The following is a 27,289-nucleotide window of genomic DNA, read 5'->3' as shown; positions in this document are numbered from 1 at the left end:
TACGTGATCTCTCTTCTTCCATTTTAATGTTGTTAAGGCGGGTCATGTCATCCTTTGCCATTCCAATACCATAATACGATACGATGGGCATTACACCAACTCTATATTGTAGCAATTGCGGCATCATTCAAGACATATACCACGTTTTTGATGGAATGTATTTGAATCGAGAGACTCAGGAGACAATTGGGCAATGGCCAGCACTCGACAGACTGGGTTGTGTGATATTGGCCGTTCCTTCGTCGAACGTCGTTAATTAAGACCATCATGATAAAGGCCACTTACATATGTAAGTGGTCTTAATCGACGAGTCAATATCTGCAAAATAACCTACAACTTTTCAGGAGACACCTATCTCCTGAAAAGGTTCTACGAACGAAATTAATCGACAACTTTTATGCATAAATCCTCCTCCTTTATGCATCATTTACCTCATTGTCGTGAGTGACTGAGGGTCATGACTCCCCCGCGAAAACCATTGTGCGTGCCATCTGTGGCGTTCTTTGCCATAGTGGAATGCATCATGGAGATCCATGCCGAGAGCCGTACAGACTTGGTCGGACCATCTTGTGGGACAGCGACCTCTCGGACGTTTACCGTCGTTCCGTCCGGTAACCGTTAGCTGTTCGAAGTTGTGCCCTTTTTTTCCTGGCAATGTGACCCAAGAAATCAAGTATCCTACGGAGATATAAGGTAGATAGTCTGGTCCGCGTTAAGCTCCCGCAGAATCTGTCCTTTATTATGTAAAAATAGAAGAGTTATACAATTTCACATAATTTGTTCCATACAAATCGTATTACCTTTATGACCATCATGTGATAAACGGATAAAAGCATATTTGAGGTATGTTCACACGTAGGCTTTATTATACCAAAGGTACGAAATACGAAATCCGGTTCAGTGTTATCGAGTCAGCAAAGACAAAAGTTTCGGTAGCAGTGGACCTCCTTGTGAAAGAGTTCGTCCAGGAAACTACTGCTACCTTACCTATTTCTGCCACCTAACAGCAATATGAGCATTAGGTTTTGAAGGGTGCTGGTTAAATTACAGGCACATGGAACTTGTCAACTTATGTCTCATGCTGACGGGCGCAGTGGCAATGCCCCTCAGATTTTTGCGATTTAAAGCTCTGCTGACACTGCAACTGCTTTGGACAGGTGTGTCGCTTACCACCAGTCACACGACTTGTTCGTCCCGTAACTTAATATCATTAAAAAAGATATAGAACGTACGTAAGAAGATGAGTGCTTTATTCACGATAACATTTCTATTGCTCTGCTCTTCGCTATCTACGCTTAGTTAAAAATCGTACACACTTAGCTTGACCTTGTGGACGGGTCTTAAGATAATGAATGATTGATTACTTACAACATCATCCTTAGAGTCGCATTCGCAGAAAACATTGGATACAGTTGGAGGATGGCTGTCCAGAGCGCGGACCAACTCGACGCCGATGCCTTGCTGGAACAATGCAAGAAACCAAATCAGTGCCTTAATATTTAGATGTTATATATGTATATTCATATTTAGATATACATAATCATCGTTTAAATTTAAAAAAAAATTGTTAAAAAGATATTAATTTTAAAAATACGTAAATACATATGAACGCATTGTAAATGTTTGTTTTTAACTCACTTCAAAAAAGGAGGTTCTTCGACTCGACTTTGACTACATTTTTTTTTCTTTTTACTTTACGCGATAACTCCGGCCGGATGACAAAATTGTGAACTGATTTCATGATTCTTTTTTTTGTTGGAAAGAGGGTACCTCAATAGGGGTCCTATTTCAATTTGAAGAAAAAAATCCACCTCCAAGAGTGGCAAACTAGGGGATGAATAAATTTTGACGTCGTTGTTTTTTTAATACTCTGTACTGAGATTAGACTTGCATTTTGACATATTTATTTAAGCCTCGTTTACACTTACTTCAACTTAAGACATTATGAACGAAAGTTTAACTGGAACTTGACTCTCACCTCAGCTTCAAAGTCGTCGGAAAATTCGAGAAGAAATTCGAGAAATTGTCTCAACGTACGAGAAATCATGTTAGTGTAAACGAGAATTTAAATTAAACGTCAATCTTTTTAGCATTTTCAAAAAATCACATCTTTTTGCACCCTTTTTTATCTCATTCTTCGGTCGTAGTGAATCTAACTACTACTTTTAATTTGGAGCCAACTATAAGAGAGACGTACCAAATATTGCATACGTGTACAATACTGGATACCCCGCTATAATGAAAACTAAACAACACCACCTTTATTTCAAAACTAAAACTATAATTATAAAATTAATAAAAATCTCTTAAAAATAAATTAAAAACCTCCCTTAAAATCGCACGCACCCACGCACATATACACACACAAATGATGTTATTCTCTTTGTAATTTTAATTTAATATTAATAATATGTATATATATCATAATAAAAGGTGAAATTACAGGCACATGGGACTTGTCAACTTATGACTCAGAGTGACGGGCGCAGTGGCAGTGCCCCTCAAATCTTTGCAATTTAAAGCTCTGAGTGGCACTGCAACTGTTATGGACAGGCGTGTAGCTTACCATCAGGCGTACGGCTTGTTCATCCCGTGAGTTGATATTATAAAAAAAATATATTTTGTTAGTTGTCTGCGCCGTTTTTGCCTTTAGTTCGCTGTCAACATTCAAAGTGTTTTTTTTTAAAGTACTTTAAGTGATGTTATATTTTGTGACAGTGTTATATCCTAGGCGCATTTTAGCGATAATTGCGCAGGGTGAAGTTTTCGTAACCGATTATTGTACAAATATGTTGTTATCTCAATATTGGATACCTAGGTAACCATAATACTAGATATCCGATATTGTGGTACCTATGTACATCACTGGTTGTATAGAGTCTTTTTATATTTAAATGTTTTTTGCCTACTGCTTTTGCAAATTTAAAAGGACCATTTAAATACATGCCCTGGTTAATAGAGTGTACCCTATACTGGACATTTAATATTGAATAGTGTACCCTGTACTGGATATCCATTATTAGGGTACATGTGAACACATCGTTGATTTTTCTAATTAAAACAAAATAATTATATAAAAAATAAATGAACATAGATATAAGTTTAATTCATTTTCCTATGTAAAGTCTTTAGATAGACAATGACTGTGACTGCAATAAATATAAATTTTTAAATATTATATTAGTGTTTTTTTCGAATGTTCAAAAAGTATCTGATATTTGGTACGTCTTCTACTTATGTTAGCATAATATTTAACTCCGTACTACAAAGCAACATTATTAATGTTCATTACTAATATAACCTCAAAAAGAAAATGTTGCTTAAATCGACTTTCCCTAGTTAATCATAATACAAATGAAACCCTATGTATATGTATGATTGATAGTCGTCAACTTTTTTAGCTGGTCCAAGACTGTGTGAACTTGGCCGTTGTTCTTTCACATGTTTACATGGAAGTGTCGGCGCAAATCGAGCACAGGTCCTCCTGGGTATTATTGTAATTGATTCATTTGCTAAAGTACTACAATGTAAACAAAGCACCTAATCAGCAAAGAAATAACGATAGAAAACCATTTAAAATGACAAAACACGGATTGCGTCATCGCTCGAGAATCCAATAAACGACATTATATATCTATTTTAAATATGTGAGTATTATCGATAAAGTTACCAACACTCGGCACGTCCTTAAATTTTTTAATAAAATTTTCATTATTTTCTGTTTACGTTTAGTCTGTAGTGTAAAACATAATTTTTATTTAGCTTAATGCTTATGTTTATAAAAAAGAATCCTTTTAGTTAACATTCAGGTCTAGTAACTTTTGTCAATACTAGTTGGCGTTAGTAACATTTTATGAAATTCCTGAATCGCGCTAGTAAGATTCTGCCGGACTCATATAAATAGGGTTTTGTTAGTTTTATACTAAATTTACAAAGCGAATATACCAGTAAACATCGGTTGAACGTTAGGATCATTAACTTTTTTATGCTTAAATTGGAGAATTATAAATAGGGACACAGTATCAAGTATCGATGCTTTTGTCCTGCAAATTTGTTGTAGTAGAGCTACTATTACAACATAATGCTCTATATGAATTAATGCATGTATCAACTTTAAAACGTAGGTAGTGACTTTTTTTGCGTGGTTCGACATTATCGTGACGCCCGTGATGGACACGGAGAAACGATTACAAAACGAAAACGGAAATTGTCAATTCAAACGTTTGTAATTATTTTTCTTCATGCTCATTCTTAGAAAGAGGCAAAGGGTAGCACACACTATATAGTCATGTCATTTGTGGTGAAGGTTTGCCATTAAACAAAATCGCTAGGTGGCTTGCGCTATGATATGAGTCCTAAATAAATATTATCCGAAACAATACGATACGATAGTTGTCAAAAAGTACTAATACCAGAAAAATAATATTTAATAAAAAGTATCGAGTACTCGATACCGAAAACTATCGATACTTTTTCCGTGTCTCTAGTTGTAAAAGTTTGTGCAGGGAGGTACGGCCACCTTACCTATTTCTGCTGCTAAACAGTAATGTAAGCATTGCTGCGTTCCGGTGCTGGTGAAACTTCAGATACATGGGACTTATCAACTTTGTGTCTCAGGATATCAGACGCAATGGCCGTCTCCAGTGGCCTACCGCAACTGTTATGGGTAGGCATGTCGTTTACCACCAGGCGCACGACTTGTTCGTTCCGCCACTCGTTAACATAAAATAATAATAATGATAACAACAAACTAGTGGAGTATCTTCTTTGATATTTACTACTCCAAAATTAAAGTATGTTGATTGAAGAATATAAAACCATAGAGCCATAAAGCTGAGTGAAGAAATACACTTCCGGACACATCATTCGAGCCACCACGCATTTTCTGTATTAAGTGCTCTAAGCTTAAACAATGTTTGATTGATCAAAAAGTATTATGCAATTTTGAAAGTAGTATACCAAACATAGGAAATGAAACTATTTTTCCGGATTTAAATCGCGTATATTTGTTTTTTCAAACAAATCGACTTTTCGCGCCCTTTACAGGTCCCATGGTCACGGTTGGCTGACCTGTAAAGGGCCAGAAACGTCGGTTTGTTTGAAAAAACAAATATACGCGATTTAAATCCGGAAAAATAGTTTCATTTCCTATGTGTCAATCGCGAAAACCTAAGAAGTCTATAGTATACTAAACGTTTTAAGTCCTTGTTGCGAATTTGGATTTGCAAACCCGGGAAATAACTTTTTCTTCAATGATAACACTATTTTTGTATTTTAGCCCTTACGACAAAAATGCGAGGTGGCTCGAATTACGTATCCGGGAGTATATATTTCTCACAGACGGCACTACGACAAAAAAGCCGTTAAAACCAAAAACATAGATCTGCAACAAGCACCTCGTCCGCTAGTTCGTTCCATAGCTTAGTTGACATAGCGTCTGGCACGGTTTGCTGGACGACGTTGTTTCGAATCCTGCCGGATTTAAGGAATTTTTTCTAAGTGTCCGAACCGACCTCAAAAGTAATTCAACCCCTAGTTTGCCACCCTTAGAGGTGAAATATTTTCTTCCAATTTAAATGGCACCAATACTGAGGTATCCTCTTTCCAAAAAAAATAATCATCAAAATCGGTTTACAAATCGCGTACCATACATTAAAAAAAATTACAGTCAAATTGAGAACCTCCATTTTATGAAGTCGGTTCATAAATTATAACATCTTGATGTTCAAAGAAATTTGTATGTACATAAAATCATTGATAAACAGCTGAATTTGCACATGCCGCAAACAGCTGAATTTGCAATAGTTGTCTGTCATACATACTAATAGAGTTCACTTTTCGGGTCATGCACAAGTAATCGTTTTGAAGCGAGAAAAAAATAACGAACAAAAGCTAGTTTTTTATTATTATTATTATAATGATGCTTAATAAGTAGGTATTCGTTCCGCTAGAGAGATAAAAATTCCATACACGTGTACCGATCCCATTTATTGAATGGCTTCGGCATGAATGCAAAATAATAAAGAAACCGGAAGTTACCAGTGAATAACTCTAAAGATGCGTGTCCACTGGCTATCATACAATACGATGCGATAGACAAGAAACCTTGTCCACCCTTGTCCGAGCAATTGACCTTAACATCACTATTAAAGCCCAAATCATCGACGGAAAGAAAGAAGTAATGACAGAGGGACATTTATTTATTAATTAATATTTTATGCTATAGCAATAGAAATAAGGTGCAAATTTTAACACGTTCGCTGTCTGTGACTCTACCTGGAGTCGCAAATTGGCCTCAACCACAAGGCCACGCATGCGTAAACTTGTAGTCCAAAACCCTCACTTATTAAAACTGATGAATTAGGTAGTCTTATAGGTGTAATTTAACGTATACATTATGTACAATGTGAGACAAAACTAACAGTATTTCACATGGACTTACGGGGTTGATTTCAGTCTTAATATGGGGGACTGTAAACGTGTTAATGCTCTAAGATTGACCTCGGAACGTCGCAGCGCATTTCTCTGCGGTATTGAAAAGCAAGCTAGATGAGGCGCCGATATGTGATGGAATCTACCGGTGTACACCGGATTTCACCAGTATGCGCCGGAGTCTGAATGTGAATGTGTCTGAGACTACACGACTGCGTAGTCGATAGTAGATGCTATTCAAATTCGAGGGCCCAGTGGTATATTCAAGAGGATTCTACGGTATAAGCTGGCGGACGCTCGCGATATCGGGGATTATCCCTCGTCAGTTTGCGCTGGCGGGCAAAAGATCTTCGTCGATGCTCTCTCTGCTAAAGGTATCACTGCATATAGATATCATCACCGCAAATAAACTTGCGCTAGCAGTGTACACGTTTGTATTTGGAAGACATTTTACAAAGCTCGCAAACTGCAGGAAGCTCTGTACTATGAGTAGAGATGGGAAAGACTGCTTATTTTTTTAAACTTCAAAATGTGCTTTTTTTAAACGCTTTTCACTTAAATGCTTTTTAGTTTGAAGTTTACAAAATTGTTTAAAAAAATGTTTAAGCGCATTGAGTTTTATGTTTAAAAAAACATGCAACGTTGTGTTGACAGCGAAAAGGAAGAGTAGACCACTAAAGGTTTTAAGATAAGTAAGTTTTATTGTAAAACACGAGTTTTATTTTCATTTACAAAATTATTATTCACATTGACGAATTAATCTGTTTAGGAAAAATAGCTGGCGGAACTTGAAACATAGCACGTTGATCAACGATTACGCTTAAATTGAAAAGCGTGCTAATGTGCTTATTTTAAAAAGCAAACTTTTTAAGTGATTTTAATTTAAACGCCCACCTCTAACTATGAGCACTACAGCGACAAATTATTACTATTTATACTTATTCATTCTTGCCCTTGAAGATGTATGTCGTTTGTACATGACAGACATACAAGAAAGGAATGGTATATACGTCGTACGTACTAAGCGAAATTTATTAATTGAAAGGAAATTAGAAATAAAACATATTAGTGAGTAGAACTGTACTTTACTAGAGTTTTTCATCAGAGAAAATCCTTGTCATACGGAGAAACCATCTTCCCTGTTGGAATTAGGATGTTTTTAGGCTCAACTCCAACTGGCGCAAAGTTAAACCTGTCGCGTCGCGTCCTGTTTTTCAACTACAACGCAAGGCGACGTTGGCGCGCATCACAGTGTGGTCGGCGGACGCGTCACTGCGCGCAAGTAACGCGCGACGTGCGAAACCGCTCGACTTTAAACAAGCGACGACTCCATATTCGCATAATACACATTTATACCTTAATAATGGGAAAATAGAGATAAATATGCTATAGGCGGAAAACATGACGCGTCGCGACGCTTCGACTCTGTATCAGTGTGAGTTGACCCTTAGTCTCAATGGCCTCTCTTTCCTTAGACAAGATCCGTATCCAGTACTCGCACATAAGAATTATTTCAATACTCCCTATGTAGTGTCACGGACAGGCGTTGTAAAGTTCGTTATATTTTAGGGTGGCTATAAAAACCGCACCGGTGACGTGAGCGAGGGTAAAGCCGGTAGTTTTGTTCAATTCACGTGTTATTTCTTTGATGTATTATTCGCAATTGACGTCGTTATTTTGGTGAAATGTATTATTATGACGTAGGTACATTGCTTCAATCATTCGATACTCAATACGGTTTGACAAGTACCTACTCATTACTATTAATATTAAACCATCATCGTCCACATAATGATATATATAGATCCCGCCTCTAGGCACAGGCACGTGTGTCATCTAGGAAAAAGGTTTTATGAATATTCTGCCACGCTAGCCCAATGTGGGTTATGAACGTCACACGTGTGCAAAAGGTTGTGAATCTTCTTCAGTGTGCAGGTTTCTTATCGTTCACAAATGTCCGAAACTTGTAATTAAAGTCACAGGAACATGGCGCCACAGAGATTCGAACTGGGCTAACATCGCTTTCAGTATTAAATAATTTACATAAATTGATGATTAAATTGTGAAAACGAAAAATTAAACCCTACAAATGGTTTTACAAGGTTAATATTTCAACAAATCAAACCGCGTTTCAGACGAAAGACAATCTGATGACTTGTCGGGTCACTGTTGTCGTTTAAATCATTGTACATACCAATTATTTGCCAAACTTTCGACATTGGTGCCGTTTAAATCATAGTTTCTACAAATTATCAATGAAACTTTCACAGTGGTGCCGCTTAAACCACTCATTCTACAAATTATCAATAATTTTTTTGACAATGGTGCCATTTAGACCACACTTTCTACAAATTATCAGTCAAACTTGACAATGGTGCCGTTAACACCATCGTTGTCAAACTATCGAGACGTAAAGCCAGAATATCAAGGTGCAGTTTTTTCACGTTACGCGATAACCGGACTGTAGACTTTTACGAACGACAATAAAAACTGAAACTTTGTAATATTTTCAAACGAATCGCCTGGCAATATTTTTTATCACAGCATAGGACTATGAATAGTTAATATTTATATTCGGATAGCGTGCAACACTAAACACTTAAAACAGTTTTTATGGGAACAACTGCAATAGACTCGTTGTGTGGACTAAAATTAGATTCTATGATTACAAATTTACTTTGTATTTTACTAGGTGGTAGGGTTCTGAATACCGGGATTCCTGGACCAGGAGAAATATTTGTATGGCCTACATTTACTGCCGTCCACTAACTGTCGTCAAATAGCAAACGATAGAGTACAAAATTGTCTTCTATAAACAGTTAAAATTAGTCAACGTGTAGCTGAAATATCATCAAACAATTTCAATATTTCAAAACTGGGTATATCTCAAAGAAATATTTTGTCACTTAACCGCGTTTTAGTTAGACAGATTTACTGTATCTGTCTCTCTCTCTCTCTCTCTCAGTGTATGTGTGCGTGTGTGAGTGTGTTAGTGTGTAAAACAAATCAGCTAAAATGTAGTAGCAATCACAGTTCAGTCTCAAAAGGGTGTCTGTGGACTGGTAGTGATGGCATTCATACATTCATTCATTCATTCCATCACTAACGATCGATATTGCCTTACTAAAACAACCATGCAAAGTACTAAGCATATCTACATTTTTGTCTCGTTTAATTAGCAATTTGGTCTTCAAAATAAATGTATTTTTTATGTTTTTTTCGAACAAGTCGTGCGCCTGATGGTAAGGTACACGCCTGTCTATAACAGTTGCAGTGCATGAATATTGTATACTACGTGGTCTATTTAATTCAGTTGATATAAAAAAGGAAAATTAGTACATGTAAAGTCCCTATAGAATACAGCGGGTTTTTTGTAAAATTTCGAGATAAGTTCATGTTTTTGTTCTATTGTGATAATTTTCAGAAATCGTGCTTTCACACCATATACTAATCAGTGTATATATCATCAATTTTACTATATATTGATTCACTGTTGTGCGGAAGTACAGTCAACAAAGACATTTACTCAATACACGGAACGTCTGGAATAAATGAGGTGGACCACTTCAAAGCCTGAAGCCACAAGGTCAAACAAACAATGAAAAGCAAAACAGGGTCTAAGAAAAGAATACCTTAACCTTGTGCACAGGACGGGTAAATATTAAAACGAATTTGCCAGTAACGGTGTTGCTCCGAGAACTGGCAACCAATATAATCTGTCTGGCCTGTTGCCAATATCGGCATTGTCAGTCTAGAATGAAATAAGAGTCTTTGAAAGGGCAAGTGAATATTTTACATCACTATATTATCAGTAGTAGAGCTCCTTGTGAGAAGTGTGCATTACTGCTTTCCGGTTTGGAAGGGTACGGGTGCTGGTGAAATTGTAATTGTATGTATTTGCGTGTGATGCACTTTTGTGGCATGGCTTACTGGGCTGCGATCGCTCACCATATGGTACTGGCAGAAAATCAGCACTTCTCTCGGTCTACAGTATTTATGCTGAGTCAGGGCCATTTCAGCACAAACTGTAGTCATAAGTACATTAAAATTTTATCAGCTCTTATAGTATTTGTTTGTATTTCTCACAGTATTTGTTTTTCTCGCAGTATGTGTTTTATATAAATGTTTTAAAAATGAATAATGAATGTTCTATGTCTTTTTATGTTGTACTCTGTGAAGTATTTGTAAATATTTTGTTTCTGTTTGTATTTGAACTGAATAAACGTGTTATCTATCTATCTATCTATTTGTTTTTATCACAATGTGTGTTTTATATAGATGGATATTAAATTAATAAAGTGTGTTCTTTGTGTAGAAGGGTAAGGGTGCTGGTAAAATTACAGGCACGTGGGACTTGTCTACTTTAGTTTACGATTTAAGGCTCTGAATGGCATTGCAACTGTTATGAACAGGCGTGTCGGTTACCACCAGCACGACTTGTTCATTCCGTCATATGGTATCATAAAAATAATAATAATAATAGTGTTCCAGACAACCACTCCAATTTCCTGGTCTGTATAGGAAAGAAATAGGTCTGGTCTAGATAGGATAGAAACGTTTAAGCACGTGTCCGTGTAAAAACCCCTTTTATAGCCGCAGACGGTGTTGCCATTTTTATTTCTTAATCGATCGTGTTTAAGTCAATCCATAACTATATTCAACAAAATATTTTCCCTGCCATAAATACTTTCTTTTATGGATAAATATAAACCACATATGCACTCCACTTATTTTTTATATACCTACACACAAACACACAGCTCTAAGCAAAACACACATTCATTTACAATTATTATACAACCACAGAACTTACTTACACATTTACATCTTTTTTTTATTTTCTTTCCAGTTACCTTGTCCACGTTTTATAGCTTGTATAATAACTTATGCACCTATACAATTATTATTATAACTACATACCTTACATTCTAACACCGTGTTGATTCTCTATTCTGATAGGAAATGAAATTATTTTTGCGGATTTAAATCGCGTATATTTGTTTTTTCAAACAAACCGACGTTTCGGACCCTTTACAGGTCCCATGGTCACGGTTGACTGAGGTGGTACAGTCTTCAACCAGTTATGTCTAATATTGATGCAAACCACTCTATTTTTTCACTATAGTTACAATAGTTATTAATTAAATACCTTATTTTTAATTTTACAATGAAAACATTCCAATATACGCTTCATTAAGTTTTTCAAATTATTTTATTGAATGAATTTTTATTAAGTTCAATTTATTATTAATTAATAATAGAAATTGGAATAAACTAAAACATATTAATTAGCACTGCAGCGTTTTTGTCTGTTTGGGATTTTTCATTAGAGGAAATACTGGATCCCAAACTGGTGGTACGGAGAAACCAGCTTCCCTGTTGAAATTAGGATGTTTTTTTAAATTTCAATGGCCTCTCGCAGCATCCTGGGTAGATAACGGACTTCTTTTGCAAGGACCTGGGGTTTGTCAAACTTCATTGAACTTGTGGGTTTATCCATATGTCATGGACTGCAGACTTGTTTACGCGACGGTGTTTGACATCAGCTATATGTTCTTTGACGCGGGTACAATACTTCGTATAGGAAAAATAGTTTCATTTCCTATGTGTAACAATCGCGAAAACCTAAGAATTTGATCTCTATTCTGAGTTATTTCTTTTTTACCGGCTTACCTTAGGACCTGGCAGAATAATCGGCGTCGTAGTTCGACTGAACTGCGACATAATGTTGAGTCAGACCCTTTTTGCTGACACAGTACACTCAACTGTACACCCCGACACAATATAACACTCCAGACCATACCCGCAAACCTAGACTAGCTTTTTCTTTATGATTACCATTGTACCTATCATAAGCTTGTTTGTAATTTACTGTGATTCAGCAAATAAACAAGTAATCTATCTATCTACTCAGAGCTTTAAATAGCAAAGATCGGAGAGGCAATACCTTTGCGCCCGTCACCCAGAGACATAAGTTGACAAGTCCCAAGTGCCGGTAATTTCACCAGCACTCTTAACCTTTCAAAACCGGAACGCAGTAACACTCTTAATTACTCCATTTCAGCAGTAATAGGTAAGGTACTTACTACTAAAGCCTGTCAAATCTGTAAATCAGCTGTAACCACAGAACCAAGTTACTAAAAGATAATTTACCTGACCACACAGGTATGTTTATTCCAATGGTTCTATGGCAAATGTTTTAGTGTGATTCAAAAACATCCGAGTATATAACCAGAAATAGAGACGAAATGTCATTTAATTTGTTTGAAAACCATTCTGCCAGATCGTGTTTCAACTGCGCTCCGATTGGCTAGCCCGAATTCGAAACAATTGACGGGTGTCGTCAATTGTTTCACTTCAAATCGACTAGTTAACTTGTGCTTTGCTATAATGGACGAAAATTGCAAAATTACATATTTAATATTTAATTACCGATGAAATGAGGCTCCATTTGTTTTGTAATTTGATGTTTTGCTGTTTTTCCGACACCACCGAATAGAACAGCACGGTATTGTTAGAGATATTATCTTATATACGGAGGAATATACGGAGACGTACACACAGGCCAGTAGTTGGCCTGTCTATATTTCAGTGCAAACGGGAGTTCATATTTATAAGAGCTGTATCGCTAATGTGTTACCAGGAATATATGGCCCTTATTTCGTCTCTATTTCTGGTTATATACTCGATGTTAAAAAATTATCATTAAAATTCTTTTTGTCCTTTATTATTAATTTAGAAGCAGTCATTAGGTAAAGAGTACATCGAGGGAAACCACCAGATCCACGACTTAATAATAATAATAACAATGTTTATTTCACTTAATAGTTTACAACATAATGATAAAGTCCTGACCTAGGTATAACCTGTGTTATATTTTATATATAATATACAATAGAATCTATTATAATTATAGTACAGTTTGTAATAATTATTGTTGGATGCATTTTGATATAGATAAATACATGTTGTGCCGACCCCACCTAGAGTGGGATAAGGATAGGAAGAAGAAGGATGCATTTTAATATGCAAATTGTGACAAATATGGCTGTATGAGTGTGTGTGTGTGTGTGTGTGTGTGTGTGTGTGTGTGTGTGTGTGTGCGTGTGTGTGCGTGTGCGCGCGCGCGTGTTCGTCCCGTCATTTAATAACATAACACAAATAAACTATACAATTTAAACCCTCGCTCATCCAAGGCACTAGCCGAAGAGAGAGCCAGATGAAGTCCATGTCAACGAGCTGATCTGGGGTCCGGACTTAACTGATAAGGTCAGTGTGCAGGCTTGCTTTCAACAGTGATCTTTCCATATAAAAAGTTGTATAGGCAGGGCGCTCAAACTCTAAGTCAAAGAATAAATTATTCCAGAGGTAAAATAAATTTACACTTGAAAACATCACTTTTAAGCTAATGCTCGTCCACTATGCTTACTTCCTTGAGAAGAAGGAGCAAGAAACCCTAGGGATTGCTCTTTTCAAATACACTTAAATGCTATGGAATACACTTTGAATCAAATTTATGTGGATTCTGGAGCCGTGTCGTCTTTCCATACATCTTTATCTAACACGTAGTCTTCGATTTTTGTAATACGACTTTTCAATTAAAATATTTTTAATGTAGTTTTTAAACTTAGGAAATGATAATCGTAATAAATATGTTCCGGAATCTTACTGTAAAAACGTACACAGTTCCCCATAAAAGAGTCGTTTATTTTGGCTAAACGAAATCGTGGTACCATGAGTTTGGACTTAGCTCTAAGGTTAACATTATGGGTATCTTCTTTCTTATTGAAATTATGAATATTTTTGCGGGCATACAAAATATTTGAGTAAATGTACTGTGATGCTACAGTCATGATACCAGTCTCAGTCAGTCATAAAACTTTTCTCTGAGAGAAACGCGAGCCTAGACGGTACACAGAACGAATCGCTCGTTTTTGCAATACAAATATGGTTTGTAAATCTGCCGCCTTACATGAGAATCCCGTAGGACATAATCAAGACTTACTACACTATAATTAAAACTTAGTAGAAGATATGGACTTTGACAATCCCCGACCACGACTCTAGTTTCTAGATAAGGTCCAATAAATATCATTGTGCTTGATTAATGTCAGAAACTACATCAGCCTGACGCCATTTTTAACACACAACAACGCCATCTAATGCAACTGGAGCTAATAAAAATACTTCGACTACCGCCACTAGATGGCATTGTATTGTAAATAGTAATATTGGCAACGAATACGTAGCGCTAATTATAATTTGATTAAAATTGATTGTTTAAACCCATAGATAAACCTCCGTAAAATATAGTTTGTTTAGAATGGCAGACAAATGACGACAACCGTCAATTGTTTCGAATTCGGGCCGGCCAATTGGAGCGCGTAATTGTCACAGTATTGATTTGGCACAATACTTTTTTTATGACTAAATACTACCACACCGTAATGAGATAGGAATTAAAAGTACAGCGACTATATTAGCGCCGAATCATCCCCTCCTACATATATATAATGGACTTATTTATTAACTTAAGTCATCATTATAGACGGACGGAATATCCATACTATGAGAACGTGGCTTGTATTACGTCAGACGAAACATTCATTCTAAGATAGCATTCGTACACTGCAGCGCATATACGTTGTATGTAATTTCTATCTAATTTTTCAGGCTAAAGATAAAATGTGTTGAAAAGGGAATAAAAAAATAGTTACCTTGCATATAGTCCCACTACTGGACACAGGCAACTTTATCTATTTCTCTTTTTTAACGCGCACACACTCAACAAAACGCCAAGCAGTTTTTGAAGGGTTTTGAAGGAAACCCGGTTTTGAAGGATAAGGGTGCTGGTGAAATTACAGGCACATGGGACGTGTCAACTTATGTCTCAGGGTGACGGGCGCAGTGGCAGTGCCCATGAGATCTTTGCGATTTAAAGCTCAGAGTAGCACTGCAACTGTTACGGATAGGCGTGTCGCTTACCACCAGGCGCACGGCTTGTTCGTCCCGTCGCTTGATATTGTAAAAAAACCTCTCACAATGGGAGGGTTTGGGCTGTATTGGGAATTTCACACACATCGCTTGCAGATTTCATGACGATATTTACCTTCACTTAAAAGGTCTAAATTTCAAATGAAATTTCGCCGTCTGCTTGCGGCTGCTGCTACGGTAGACCAAACCAATAGGCTACCATTAGGCTTTTTTGTAAAATGTAATAATAATAATGTCGAGACAGCCAGGCCCCTCACACTTGACCTAAAATGCCTTCGGATACCATTGATACCAACCGATCCCATTTACCCCTGTTACGGTATAAGTGGCACTAGTTTATCTCATTTATACCATTGGATTATAAATAATAATTGTATAACTGGGATAAACTAGTTTTTACCGTTTATACCATTATAGGTATACATGGGACACGTCAGTACCACTGATACCATATAACTGGTACGAAGGTCCTAAAATCTAGGCTCGCGTTCAAAAACATTTTATATAACATTTAAAAAATAACATTTTTAAAGAAGGATTGCCCAAACACGATGCGACACCCCAACAAGCGAATATACAAGTATCTACGACGCAATGCGCAAAGAAAAAAACATTGGTCTGATTTATGAAGTGATTTATTTTATGTTAAAACGTAAATAACAAGGTTATACTTTATGGAAGTTCGCCCATTTCGCAAATTGGTCAACGAAAATGACGTTACACCACAAAACAATAATTATAGGAAGAAATGTGTTATTTGCGAGGTACGTGTGCCAACAGTACGCGAAGTTCCACTTACTTAAGTTCAGTCCGCATTTTGGCTTTGTACGTTATCGTAAATCATAGAAAAATGCCTTATTTTGCTACTTTGAAGTAGTAGTTAAGTCGCATCTGTAATATTATCTATGGCGGTGTTTCATGACATTGTTAAGTCTAATTTATTTAATTTTAATAAATTTCCAATTTTTCTACAAGAAATGAAAGCAAACCTTCTTCACTTCTTTTTTGGAGAACCAATTATACATCTCGATTTCGTCGTCCAGCTATTGACCGCTAGATGGCAGCACTTAGATTAAAATTTAAATATAAAATCAAAACGTCGTAACTTGCAACATTAGGTAATAAACTTTCAACGATATGCAAATCAGGTCAAGTTTAAGTTATATTAACAGTCCAGTGGGGTGATTCACGTAATCAAACCGTTACGATATCGTGGCGATTTAGAGTCGTATTCCAGAACTGTACTCAATGCTCAAGTCAGGATTTGAGTATGATTCAAAGCACTAGAAATCATACTCAAGTCCTTGCCATTAAGGTCGTATTTCCAGTGCTTGAAATCATACTCAAGTCTGCTCAAATCCTGACTTGAGCATTGAATAGAGTTCTGAAATACGACCCTCAGTCGTTGAACTGCTTTTTCGTATTCACGTGTGACAGTAAACGTCAACGAGTCCAATTTTAAAGTCTTTCGATCCAAATGTCGTTAAAGCATATTCTGGTATATGAATCGAACCTAAATTGATTCTAAAACGACAAGTTTGACAGTTTTTTCAATAGACTTTCGACGATTAAACGTCAAATTTCACAATCCAAGATGTCGTTAATTAGTCGTTACGTTTCGATTCTACTCATATCAACGTTCGTTCAAGTGATACGTGAATAGCCATTTTGGATAGGACTTCGATCGAACGACTACGTAATTTCAACGATATTTTGATAACTTGAACTTACGGGATTCGCACTGCTGGCAACCGATACTATCTCAATTTTGACAACTTTAGAGGTGAAGAAAAAAACTTGTTTGCGTCAATTATATAGCATCTGGTTTATTAAATAAAAATATGTAGTTTTTAAATATTTTTATTACACATGTTATTAAAAACAATGGAATTTCTTGCAACGCTGCGGAGTATGAAATAGTATAAAGTGGTATTAAAAAGTTAAATCTTTAGAAAATTAAGGTAGTACCGGTTGCCAGTTCACAGTCGTTATGGCACTTCCATAATTTTTTCTTCAGTGTGTTAGTTACACCGTAATTTATAAATGCGCGTCGCGCAATGCGGCAGACGACATCGGATATTTTGGCGATGATGTGTCTGTGCCAGAAGGTCAAACTCGAGGACGCGAAGGTCAACTCCGTAAATATGATTTGTGTGGACCGCAAGACTGTTTGACATTATCGACAAACTCGTTCCATTTTTTTTGTATCACTTGTGACACATATGTATCTGCGCGAAAAATAAAGACATCTCGTTCACTATCTGTATATATATTTTTTAAATATGAATGTAGAACAGTTTTTAAGGAGACATTATGTAAAGCAATCTGTGAACATGTTGAAGTAAAAACACAGTGGTACGTCATTAAATAAAGGAAATAATGTAGTAAGTATGCTTACAAACACGACAATGTCCGGCGGGGTATTTTTCTAGGAGGTTGGCAACGCTTCCCCTTTGGATGGTTTAGTTTATTCTTTGGCGAAAGGAACTCCCACCCTTCTAGACAGCGGTGGCTTAAACGAGATGTACGTATACGTGTACGAGATGTATGATTTTCATATATTTACATAAGGTCTAGCAGCCATAGCGAACTATTTAGTGGTAATGATGCGCCTCAGTACCTAGTGAGTAGAGTCGGCCTGTGAAGCCAGTTTAATTAGTTTTTTCCCTTTAGTTTCACGTACAAATTTGTTCAATCGTCGATGGTTTAACGTTATACGGTTTGGTTAAAAATGTGTTTGTTTTTCTGTTCTAACTAGTAATTTAAGCCCTTTCAGCCTATGTTATTATTTACTATTTAATTTAAATATTCGGTACTTGCTGTTTTGTATTCATTAAGATTGTATAATGACTATTTTTACCTGTATGTAAGGCGTTTTGCTTTAGTTTTAATTAATAGAATCTTCGTCAGGGCAATTTACAATCTGGGCCCCAGAATGTCTTTGCGAGATAAGTTGAAAGTTTAACATTCTTACACTAGCGTCACAGAACATTAATGTCAAGAAGAGTACTAATTTTTTTTTAAGAAAATAGTGGAAGACAACATTAATACGAGGAATAAAAATAAACTAGCTGTTCTTGATAATCGTCTTCAGAAAGTCACAAATTCATCGGAGTATTCACCCCCTAGATTGGATATTTAGATTGTATACTTGATCACTCCAGCTAAGTTTTTGGGACAAATCTCCTGGAGTCGACGAAACTTTCAAGGTATGCTGATGCATACCTTGAAATGGCTGCTTAATTTTTTTTAATAAATCAAAAAATATTAGGCGTATTAGGTAATAATTAATCATGTAGTAGACCAGTGGCACTTGATTGATTTGTTTTTGAGCTAATTATAGTATACATCGATGTATTGTTTTGGTCGTTGTCTACCGTTCAAAGATACAAAATGAACTAAAAAGACCACGCTCGGAAAAGTAAAAAGAAAACTTTTTTGTTCTCGCACAAACTGATTCATGCATATCCTTTACTATTTTTCTTTTATTAATACTATCAACGCAGTGACAAGTGATGTCATTAAAATAACGCGGTTATCAATGTTATTCTTGTTTTATATACAACAGTCTGACCCAACCGTGTTTTGAAGTTTATAAATAACCATGATTAACACTAATTAGCTTTGCGTTTTGAAGGTTACCGTTATCGCAGAATAACTTGAAGCCACACGGTTTGAACGTCGTTTAAATTTTTTTGTAATTTAATATTATTGCTTCGACAAACAAGCTGCTTACTGCAGATGTGTAGGAAATATATTACCAGACTTTAAAATAGACAGTACAGACAGTACACTTTGGGAGGCTTATGTCCAGCAGTGGACTGCAATAGACTAATTGATTAATTGATTCTATATTTTATAAAAATATAATATAACATAATTAAAAAAAATTTAAATACTGGTGCTTAATAGCTATTAAAAAAATTTAAAAAAACGTTAAATTAGAGAACTAGTTACATCTTTTAAATTTGTAACACAAATATATAAATTAATTAATATTGGAAAAAGAGTAAGTTTACTTGTAAAATAGGTCAATATGATATGCATGTATGCATGGGCTCGCGGCGCGTTCGAGTGTCTGTGTGTACGTGTGTGTTCGTGTCTGTGTACGTGTAAGTACGTGTTTTTAATTTGAATTTACGCGTGGAAACCTTCTTGAACCATTCCACCACCGTACCATCAAATCGTAGCTACCTGTCGAATACCTAATTTGCGTTACGTCAATACAAATACAATACCCAGCTTATATTTAACTATACATCATGTAATACGCATAGAGTCCCACTGAAAACTCTGAATGATTACAAATAAAAGGCAAAACATCTGAAAAATGATGCAAGTCGATTTCTATGGACGAAAACACAACCTCACCGAAGGTGAACCACTAGGGCAGCACGAAGCCCAACACCAACAACGCTCATTCCTAACAACACTGTCTACCTACCAAATAGTAGCAGTAGAGCTCCTTGTGAAAGAGTTCGTCCAGGGAAGTACTCCCATCTACCTATTTCTGCCGCCAATCAGCAATGTGAACATTATTCCGGTTTTGAAAATTACAGGCACAAGGGACTTGTCTCTCAGATCTTTATACAATATTCAGAAATAGAGACAAAATGTCATTTAATTTGTTTGAAAACTATTCTGCCATATCATCTATCTTTTTAACTTAACTTTTTTAACTGCCTCCGTGGCCGAACGGTTACCATGCCGGACTGCCACGTAGATGGCCCAGGTTAGATTCCCGGGCCGGGAGAAATAGTTGTATGGCCTACAATTATTTCTCTCGTGAGTTTGGGTGTAATTTGTGGTTATCTATGTGTGTGTTCATGGCACCCGCGACACAGGGTTTTCCTAGTGTGGGGCTATGTTGAGTGTGTGCGTTATTTATTTATTTATTACGGTGACAACTGCGCTCTGATCGGCTAGCCCGAATTCGAAACAATTGACGGGTGTCGTCAATTGTTTCACTTCAAATCGACCATTTTAACTTGAGCTTTGCTATAATGGACGAAAAGTGAAAAATGACGTATTTAATATTTAATTACCGATGAAAAGAGATTCCGTTTGTTTTGTAATTAGATGTTTTGCTTTGTTCCCACACCACCGAATGCAACAGCACCCCATAGTTAGAGATATATTATCTTTATTACAATAAATACAGAATATTTTTCGAATATACGGAGTACACACAGGTCTGTTGTCGGCGCTGTACTATTTCAGTTTTCTAATTTGTGATTTCAGCGCAAACGAGAGTTGATATTGAAAAGTGATATAAGGCCCATTTGCCTGATGAGTTGCCAGTGATGGGTGGCCCTTATTTCGTCTTTATTTCTGGTTATATACTCGATGTTTAAAGCTCTGAATGACGCTGCAACTGTCATGGATAGGCTTATCAAATAACAATACTATTCAAGCTCACCCAAAGGCTGCCAGTATAAAATCACGATGGATTTTATTTTTCTCTTAAGACTGTTACATAGTTTTCAAGGAATGCCTTAAAAAAATTATATTCCTAGCCTATTGAGCAAGGTTCCAGAACAATGTCCATCTGGAATTCAAATTCAAATTCCATATTTTCAATCATCAGATGCATCCGGGTTCGGCGACCTCCAAGATCGATATGGAAAGCGCGGGAATCTAGGTCGATCAGCTTTTAAAATTAGAACATGAATCTGTTGTACTATTTCTCGTTACATCTCGTTATCGTTACTTCAATTCAACACATTAAAAATAACGTTGCTATATGGTTGATTGTGTTAGCTGTGTATTTTTTTAAACAAACTTGTTTTCGTGGTGTCTGGGCTCTATTTTGGTTTTGTAATCGCTTTTTTTTTATTGGAAAAGTACTATAACATTACCTTTTTTTTTTAACGCACACACTCAACATAGCCCCGCACTAGGGAAACCCTGTGTCGCGGGTGCCATGGACACACACATAGACAACCACAAATTACACCCAAACTCACGAGAGAAATAAATGTAGGTCATACAAATATTTCTCTCGGCCCGGGAATCGAACCTGGGACCTCTGCGTGGCAGTCCAATAAGGTAACGGTTCGACCACAGAGGCAGTCAAATCAATTAATCACAAATATCTGAGGGTCTAATTTCGTTCGGCCACGGAGGTAGTTAAGTTAAAGTACTTGCTCGTTTCGTCGATCTTAAAGCATGTTAGAGTTATGATTGGTAAGCTTGCGTTGAATTAAATATTGCAAATGCCTCTAAATTGGAATTGAAAACAAAATTATATCACTTAAATGCAATTTTAGCAGTAGTAGAGTTTCTTGTGTAAGCGTTCGCCCTAAGAAGTATTGCCACCTTACCTATTCCTGCCGCCAAACAGTAATGCACATATTACTGCATTCCGGTTTGGAAGGGTACGGCGCTGGTGAAATTGTATTGTATGTATTTGCGTGTAATGCATTTTGGTGGCATCGCTTGCTGGGTTGCACCATATGGTACTGGTAGAAAACCAGCTCTGTTTGACTTTTCACGGTCTACAGCATTTATGCTGAGTCAAGGCCATTTCAGCACAAACTGTAGTCATACATAAAATTTTATTAATTTTCACATTATTTGTTTGTTTCTTTCACTGTATTTGTTTTAATAACAATATGTGTTTTATATAAATGTGTATTAAATTTATTTTAACTTTTTCAAAAAGTGATTGTAAATGTTTTATTTCTGTTTGTATTTGTGCTAAATAAACGTGTTATCTATCTATCTAAATAGCAGGCACATGGGACTTGTCAACTTATGTATCAGGGTGGCGGGCGCACTGGCGAGATCTTTGCGATTCAAAACTGGCACAGCAACTGTTATGGATAGGCAAGTCGTTTACCACCAGGCGCACGACTTGTTCATCCCGTCACTTGATATTATAAAAAAAATATACAAGAAATAGTGGTTGTGAACGGCAGATTACGCAGTCGAGAGACAACTATTCTGTAAATTAATATGAATAAAATAAGAAAAGGCGAAGAAAATTTGACGCATATCCGACGTCGACAAGCGCCCGATGGCTAGTGACTGGGCCGAGTGTGACGCGGTATGTCGTTAAGCCGCTGGGCAATTTGCAAATTTTGGGTTAAATGTGAGTTTCACAACTAATAGGGCTTCAGTTAAAAAAAGTCAGCATTTTCTCTGTAGTAGGTACTTAAAAAGAAATATCCCTGTATAAAAATTAAGTGGAAAATTACATATTTTATTCTTAAATAATTCGTTTTACACATTTAGTTTTTTTTGATACTAAGTGGCGGAACGATCAAGTCGTGCACCTGGTGGTAATCGATACGCATGTCCCTAACGGATGCAGTGCCATTCAGAGCTTTAAATCACAAAGATCTTATATAAATACTGCCATTGCGCCCGTCACCCTGAATTGAAATGAAATGAAAATTTAATTGCTTCAAATATGGTGGACAAGAGATGGAACACAGTAGAGAGATTTTACCACATCTGACATGCAAAATTATACTTATGGTGATTGAATTAATTGATTAGATTACAAATAATGTCAGTAGACATGCAAAAAACATCCTTAAAGTCATAAAGTTCTAATTTTAAACCGACTTCAAAAAAGGAGGAGGTTCTCAATTCGACCATATGTTCTTTTTTTGTATGTATGTTACGCGATAACTCCGGTATTTGTGAACCGATTTTCATGATTCTTTTTTTGTTGGAAAGGGGGTACTTCCATAGTGGTCCCATTTCATTTTAAAGAAAATCATCCACCTCGAAGGGTGGCTGTTCACGCATGGAGATTCATTTTTATAAATAGCGCCTAACTTTAATTTAGGAGCAATTACTTTAATGGTTGATTTTGCTATTTCTCCAATTCAAGGCGTTTTTCTCTCAATATACTTTGAGTAGTGAGAACCTATTTTTATTATCTCCAGTGTCAAGTCCTGTATAGTGCGAACTAGGGGATATTTCAATAAAACTTAGCAAATAGACGTAATTCCACGTACTTTTGAGGTCGGGTTTTTTTAGTACTTTGTACTGGGATTATGTTTCAATACACAGTCATTTCAATTAATAACAAAAATTATGAAAGTCTATAATATCAAGAAAGTATTATAATATCAGTAGCAAACATCATTATTCAAGAAATCGGTCACTGTATAATAATTTTTGTCTTTAAGCCATGCATTCAATCTGTTTTTAAACAAACTATTAGGTAACATTTTAATGTCGTTTGGTACAGCACTATATATTGAGACACACATACCATTGCATTGATTTTTATAGTAGAACAGTTATTATAAACCAATCTATTTAGGATCCCTTATACGTCTACTATATCTCTTCTTTTTTTTGGAGATATGAGTTGACAAGTCCCATGTGCCTGTAATTTCACCAGCACCCTTACCCTTCTAAACCGGAACGCAGTCATACTCACATTACTGTTTGGCGGCAGAAACAGGTAAAGTGCTTCCCAGTACTTCCTTGGAAAAAATCATTCAAAAGAAGCTCTACTGCTTGCTAAGGTTAGCTTGTTTTCAGGATTTTATATGATCGGACGTAGTACATTCTATCTTGTTAACACAATAGCACATTCTACAATATTCTTAGGTGTATCGTAAACGAAAACAATTTGATCTAACGAAACAGTTTTTTCCGACTCCCCTCCGTGATTCGCTTTAAAGGAGATTGTTGTATGGTACAATCCACATAGCATCGCATAAGCCATGAATACTTGTGGGATAACATCTGGAGTAAATTACATCATCGACCTACATTCCAGCAGATAATGAAGACAAAATGGTGTAACAGATTAATGTAGCTCCATAGATAATGCTCATAAGACTTCTATTAAACATTATAAATATTTTTCTTTTTTATTTGGCTTACAGAACTGGTTACAGAGTTATTGGTTTTAACTAGACATGATTAAATACAATTCGAAACAATGGAACCTACTATATGTAAGCACAACATGCGTATATAATTTTCACTTAAATCTTCTTACGAACTCATTTGGACTCGGATAGCCCAATTGAAGAATGAACTTAGATATTTAAAAACAAAAAAGAAATTCACAAAAAAAGTGTAGATAACTTACTTTTTTGAATAAATTTTACGTGTACAAAGTTTGGCTGAGGACAAAGAACCACCGAAAATATCGAAAACATTTGGAATACAATTATAGTCACTACACATTCTATACAGAGGAGAATGATGACCGAGTCTGTCTTACATGCAGGTAGAGCAAAGAATTTCCGGTTTTGTGATTGGCTACTAGCTAGTTTAGGTAAGATGCCGCTAGATGGCGTTGAACATTTCATGCAATTTTCTAAAACACTATTAATTTGTTCACGGAAATTGTATAACCGTGGAGTGATTAACAAATGAAAAGGTGCCATTCGAACAACCAGGCTGTTTCATTTTTGAGTATTTTTGGAACGCTAAAGAAATCCATGCTTAATTAGTACACCAAAAATTAACAACAGCATTAAAAAATGAGATAAATAGAAGCAACATCTCAGATCTTAGCGATTTAAAGCTCGAGGTGGCACTGCAACTGTTATGGACAGGCGTCTAGCTTACCATCAGGCGTACGACTTGTTCGTCCTGTCACTTGATAAAAAAAACCAGTCACAGTCAAAAGTTCGATAATAATTGATTAATTCTCAAGTTGTATTCTACGGAAAAATTTAAAAAAAAAAACCCGAAAAACCCGCCTTTTGCAAAATCCATAATTATTGTGTTGTGAACCATATTTACATGTTAGTATTTGTTTTATTTTCATAATATATAGGTAAGGTACAATAAAAGCTTAAATACTAGAAAGTAAAACTAGATTTAAATTATATGAATAAAATTGGGTTCCCGCGGCAAGGTGCCTAAGAAGCTGGCAGCGTTCCTCCTTTGTATGGCTATGCTAATGCGTTGGGCAAAGTAGCTGCCGGCGCTTGGGTTTCCCAGACAGTCTATTAATTTCTTTGATAAAATTTTGTACAGACGAAGCGCACCGGGACAAAATTTATCTATCGTTTCATCATTTTATAAGTATTATAATACGAAATATGTATTTATATAAATATTTATATAGTTTATAATAATTTAATATTATTTATATTTCGAGTTCTTAGGTTTTCGCGATTGTTACACATAGGAAATGAAACTATTTTTCCGGATTTAAATCGCGTATATTTGTTTTTTCAAACAAACCGACATTTCGGGCCCTTTACAGGTCCCATGGTCACGGTTGACTGTCAGTCCTGTAAAGGGCCCGAAACGTCGGTTTGTTTGAAAAAACAAATATACGCGATTAAATCCGGAAAAATAGTTATTTATATTGTTTTTTTATTACATAACTTTTGTTTTGTTGTGTGTGTTAGGTCAGCGAGAAGAAATTCATTTTAAAAATAAGCAGTGTCTTTTGTTTGTATTATATAATATATATAATAATATTATGTACTTTAGAATCATAATAGTAATAATAATAATAGAGTTTAAAATAAATACAGTAATAATAATAATAATAAGCAGCAGTTAGAGTAACATTGTAGAAAAAGTAGTAAATGTGGGTTGCACCATTTATGCGCTGATAGCCTTCATATTTTTAGCATTAGACAGAAGGAAATTTGAACATTCACAAACATATTTACCGCCTTTATGTCATTATTATGTTTTTTTGCTAACTGTGTAAAAAGGCACCACTCAAAGATAAAAAATATACTTGATAAGAAAGAAAAGGAACAGAGATTTGCGATCATAGCCTGCCTCATGCGATCATAGCATGTCTATTTTTTTCTAATTCTAAAAAAATGAAGTGTAGCTAGCAAGCTACTACTCCTTGGGTTCCAAGTTAGTCTTACTTTTTAAAATATAATTTTATAGACATATTAAACTCACAGCAGCAGTTGATCTCCTTCTACTATTTGTGCTGTCGAGCAGTAATGTGAGCATTACTGCGTTCCGGTTTTGAAGGGTAAGGGTGCTGATGAAATTACAGGCACATGGGACTTGTCAACTTGTGTGACGGACACAGTGGCAGCGTCATTCAGGTCTTTGTGATTTAAAATAAATTAAAAATAAAATTTTATTACAGTCAACGAGTTCCATAATTTGTTACTAATAATAATAATAAGAAAAGTGCTTATAAATTAGTGTTAGTAGATAAAATAATATATTATATTTGTTTTACTTTATCATTTTCAAATCACCTTCCTCATGAAGCATTACCACATGGGCGAGGTAATCCTACCCGCTACAGTTTATAGGATGCTGTTTGGGCTGTCCCGCACTCTGCGCATCAGGTATGCTCACTTTTTCCGGAGGATGGCAGCAAAATCATCCATCTCATACTCCGTTAACATCCCCGATGCACTGCAGAAACGAGGCTTAAAGTGCAGAGTTGCACTGCAATTGATAGCAATACGGACATAGGTCCGTCTCGTATCATAAAAAAAGAACTATGTGGTGGAAGCATCATAAAACAAACGATCAGCAGTGATAACAGCTGATGTCATTACATCATAAATAGAATAAATTAAATTTAGCAGTGATGTAGAGCATTGCACTGTAATGGGAACGGTGGTCGATTTCGCTACACCAGTCGCGTGTTCCAACGGAGAACTTAAAACAAAAGAAAATTGTATTTCTCCAACAGCTGCATTGCGTCACGGATGACGTCACCCGGTGACGTCACGTCCCGTGTCTGTTCAAGAGACGCTAGCGCACGAAAATAAACAGAAGTTTGTCTATGCCAAAGCGAAACTGAGTCATTCGTCTCAAATCACACTTTGTGATTTTTTATACACGGTGTCAATAAACGGCCTTGTGAGTTTTTTAAAATAAATGAATAAAATTACTTTGAATTTCTCAATATAACACAGGAAACTTTTTTATAGTATTA

At 36.0% G+C, this 27,289-nt stretch overlaps 1 protein-coding gene across 5 annotated transcripts in view; it reads right to left on the bottom strand.

Annotated features, from left to right (window-relative positions):
• The window catches only part of LOC113233693, a 78,956-nt gene that overhangs the window by 37,349 nt on the left and 14,318 nt on the right, over window positions 1-27,289 (bottom strand). For all 5 annotated transcript variants that reach the window (XM_026468873.1, XM_026468875.1, XM_026468874.1 and 2 more), the window contains exon 2: window positions 1,369-1,461. In XM_026468873.1, the coding sequence (XP_026324658.1) occupies window positions 1,369-1,461 (93 nt within the window). The remainder of the gene's footprint in view (window positions 1-1,368; window positions 1,462-27,289) is intronic.

The sequence above is a fragment of the Hyposmocoma kahamanoa genome, unplaced genomic scaffold, assembly GCF_003589595.1.
Source record: "Hyposmocoma kahamanoa isolate Upper Pololo Valley unplaced genomic scaffold, ASM358959v1 79, whole genome shotgun sequence".
In the NCBI taxonomy this organism is placed as follows: domain Eukaryota; kingdom Metazoa; phylum Arthropoda; class Insecta; order Lepidoptera; family Cosmopterigidae; genus Hyposmocoma; species Hyposmocoma kahamanoa.
Note: the sequence above shows the minus strand (reverse complement) of the source record. Positions and strands in the feature narration are given on the sequence as shown.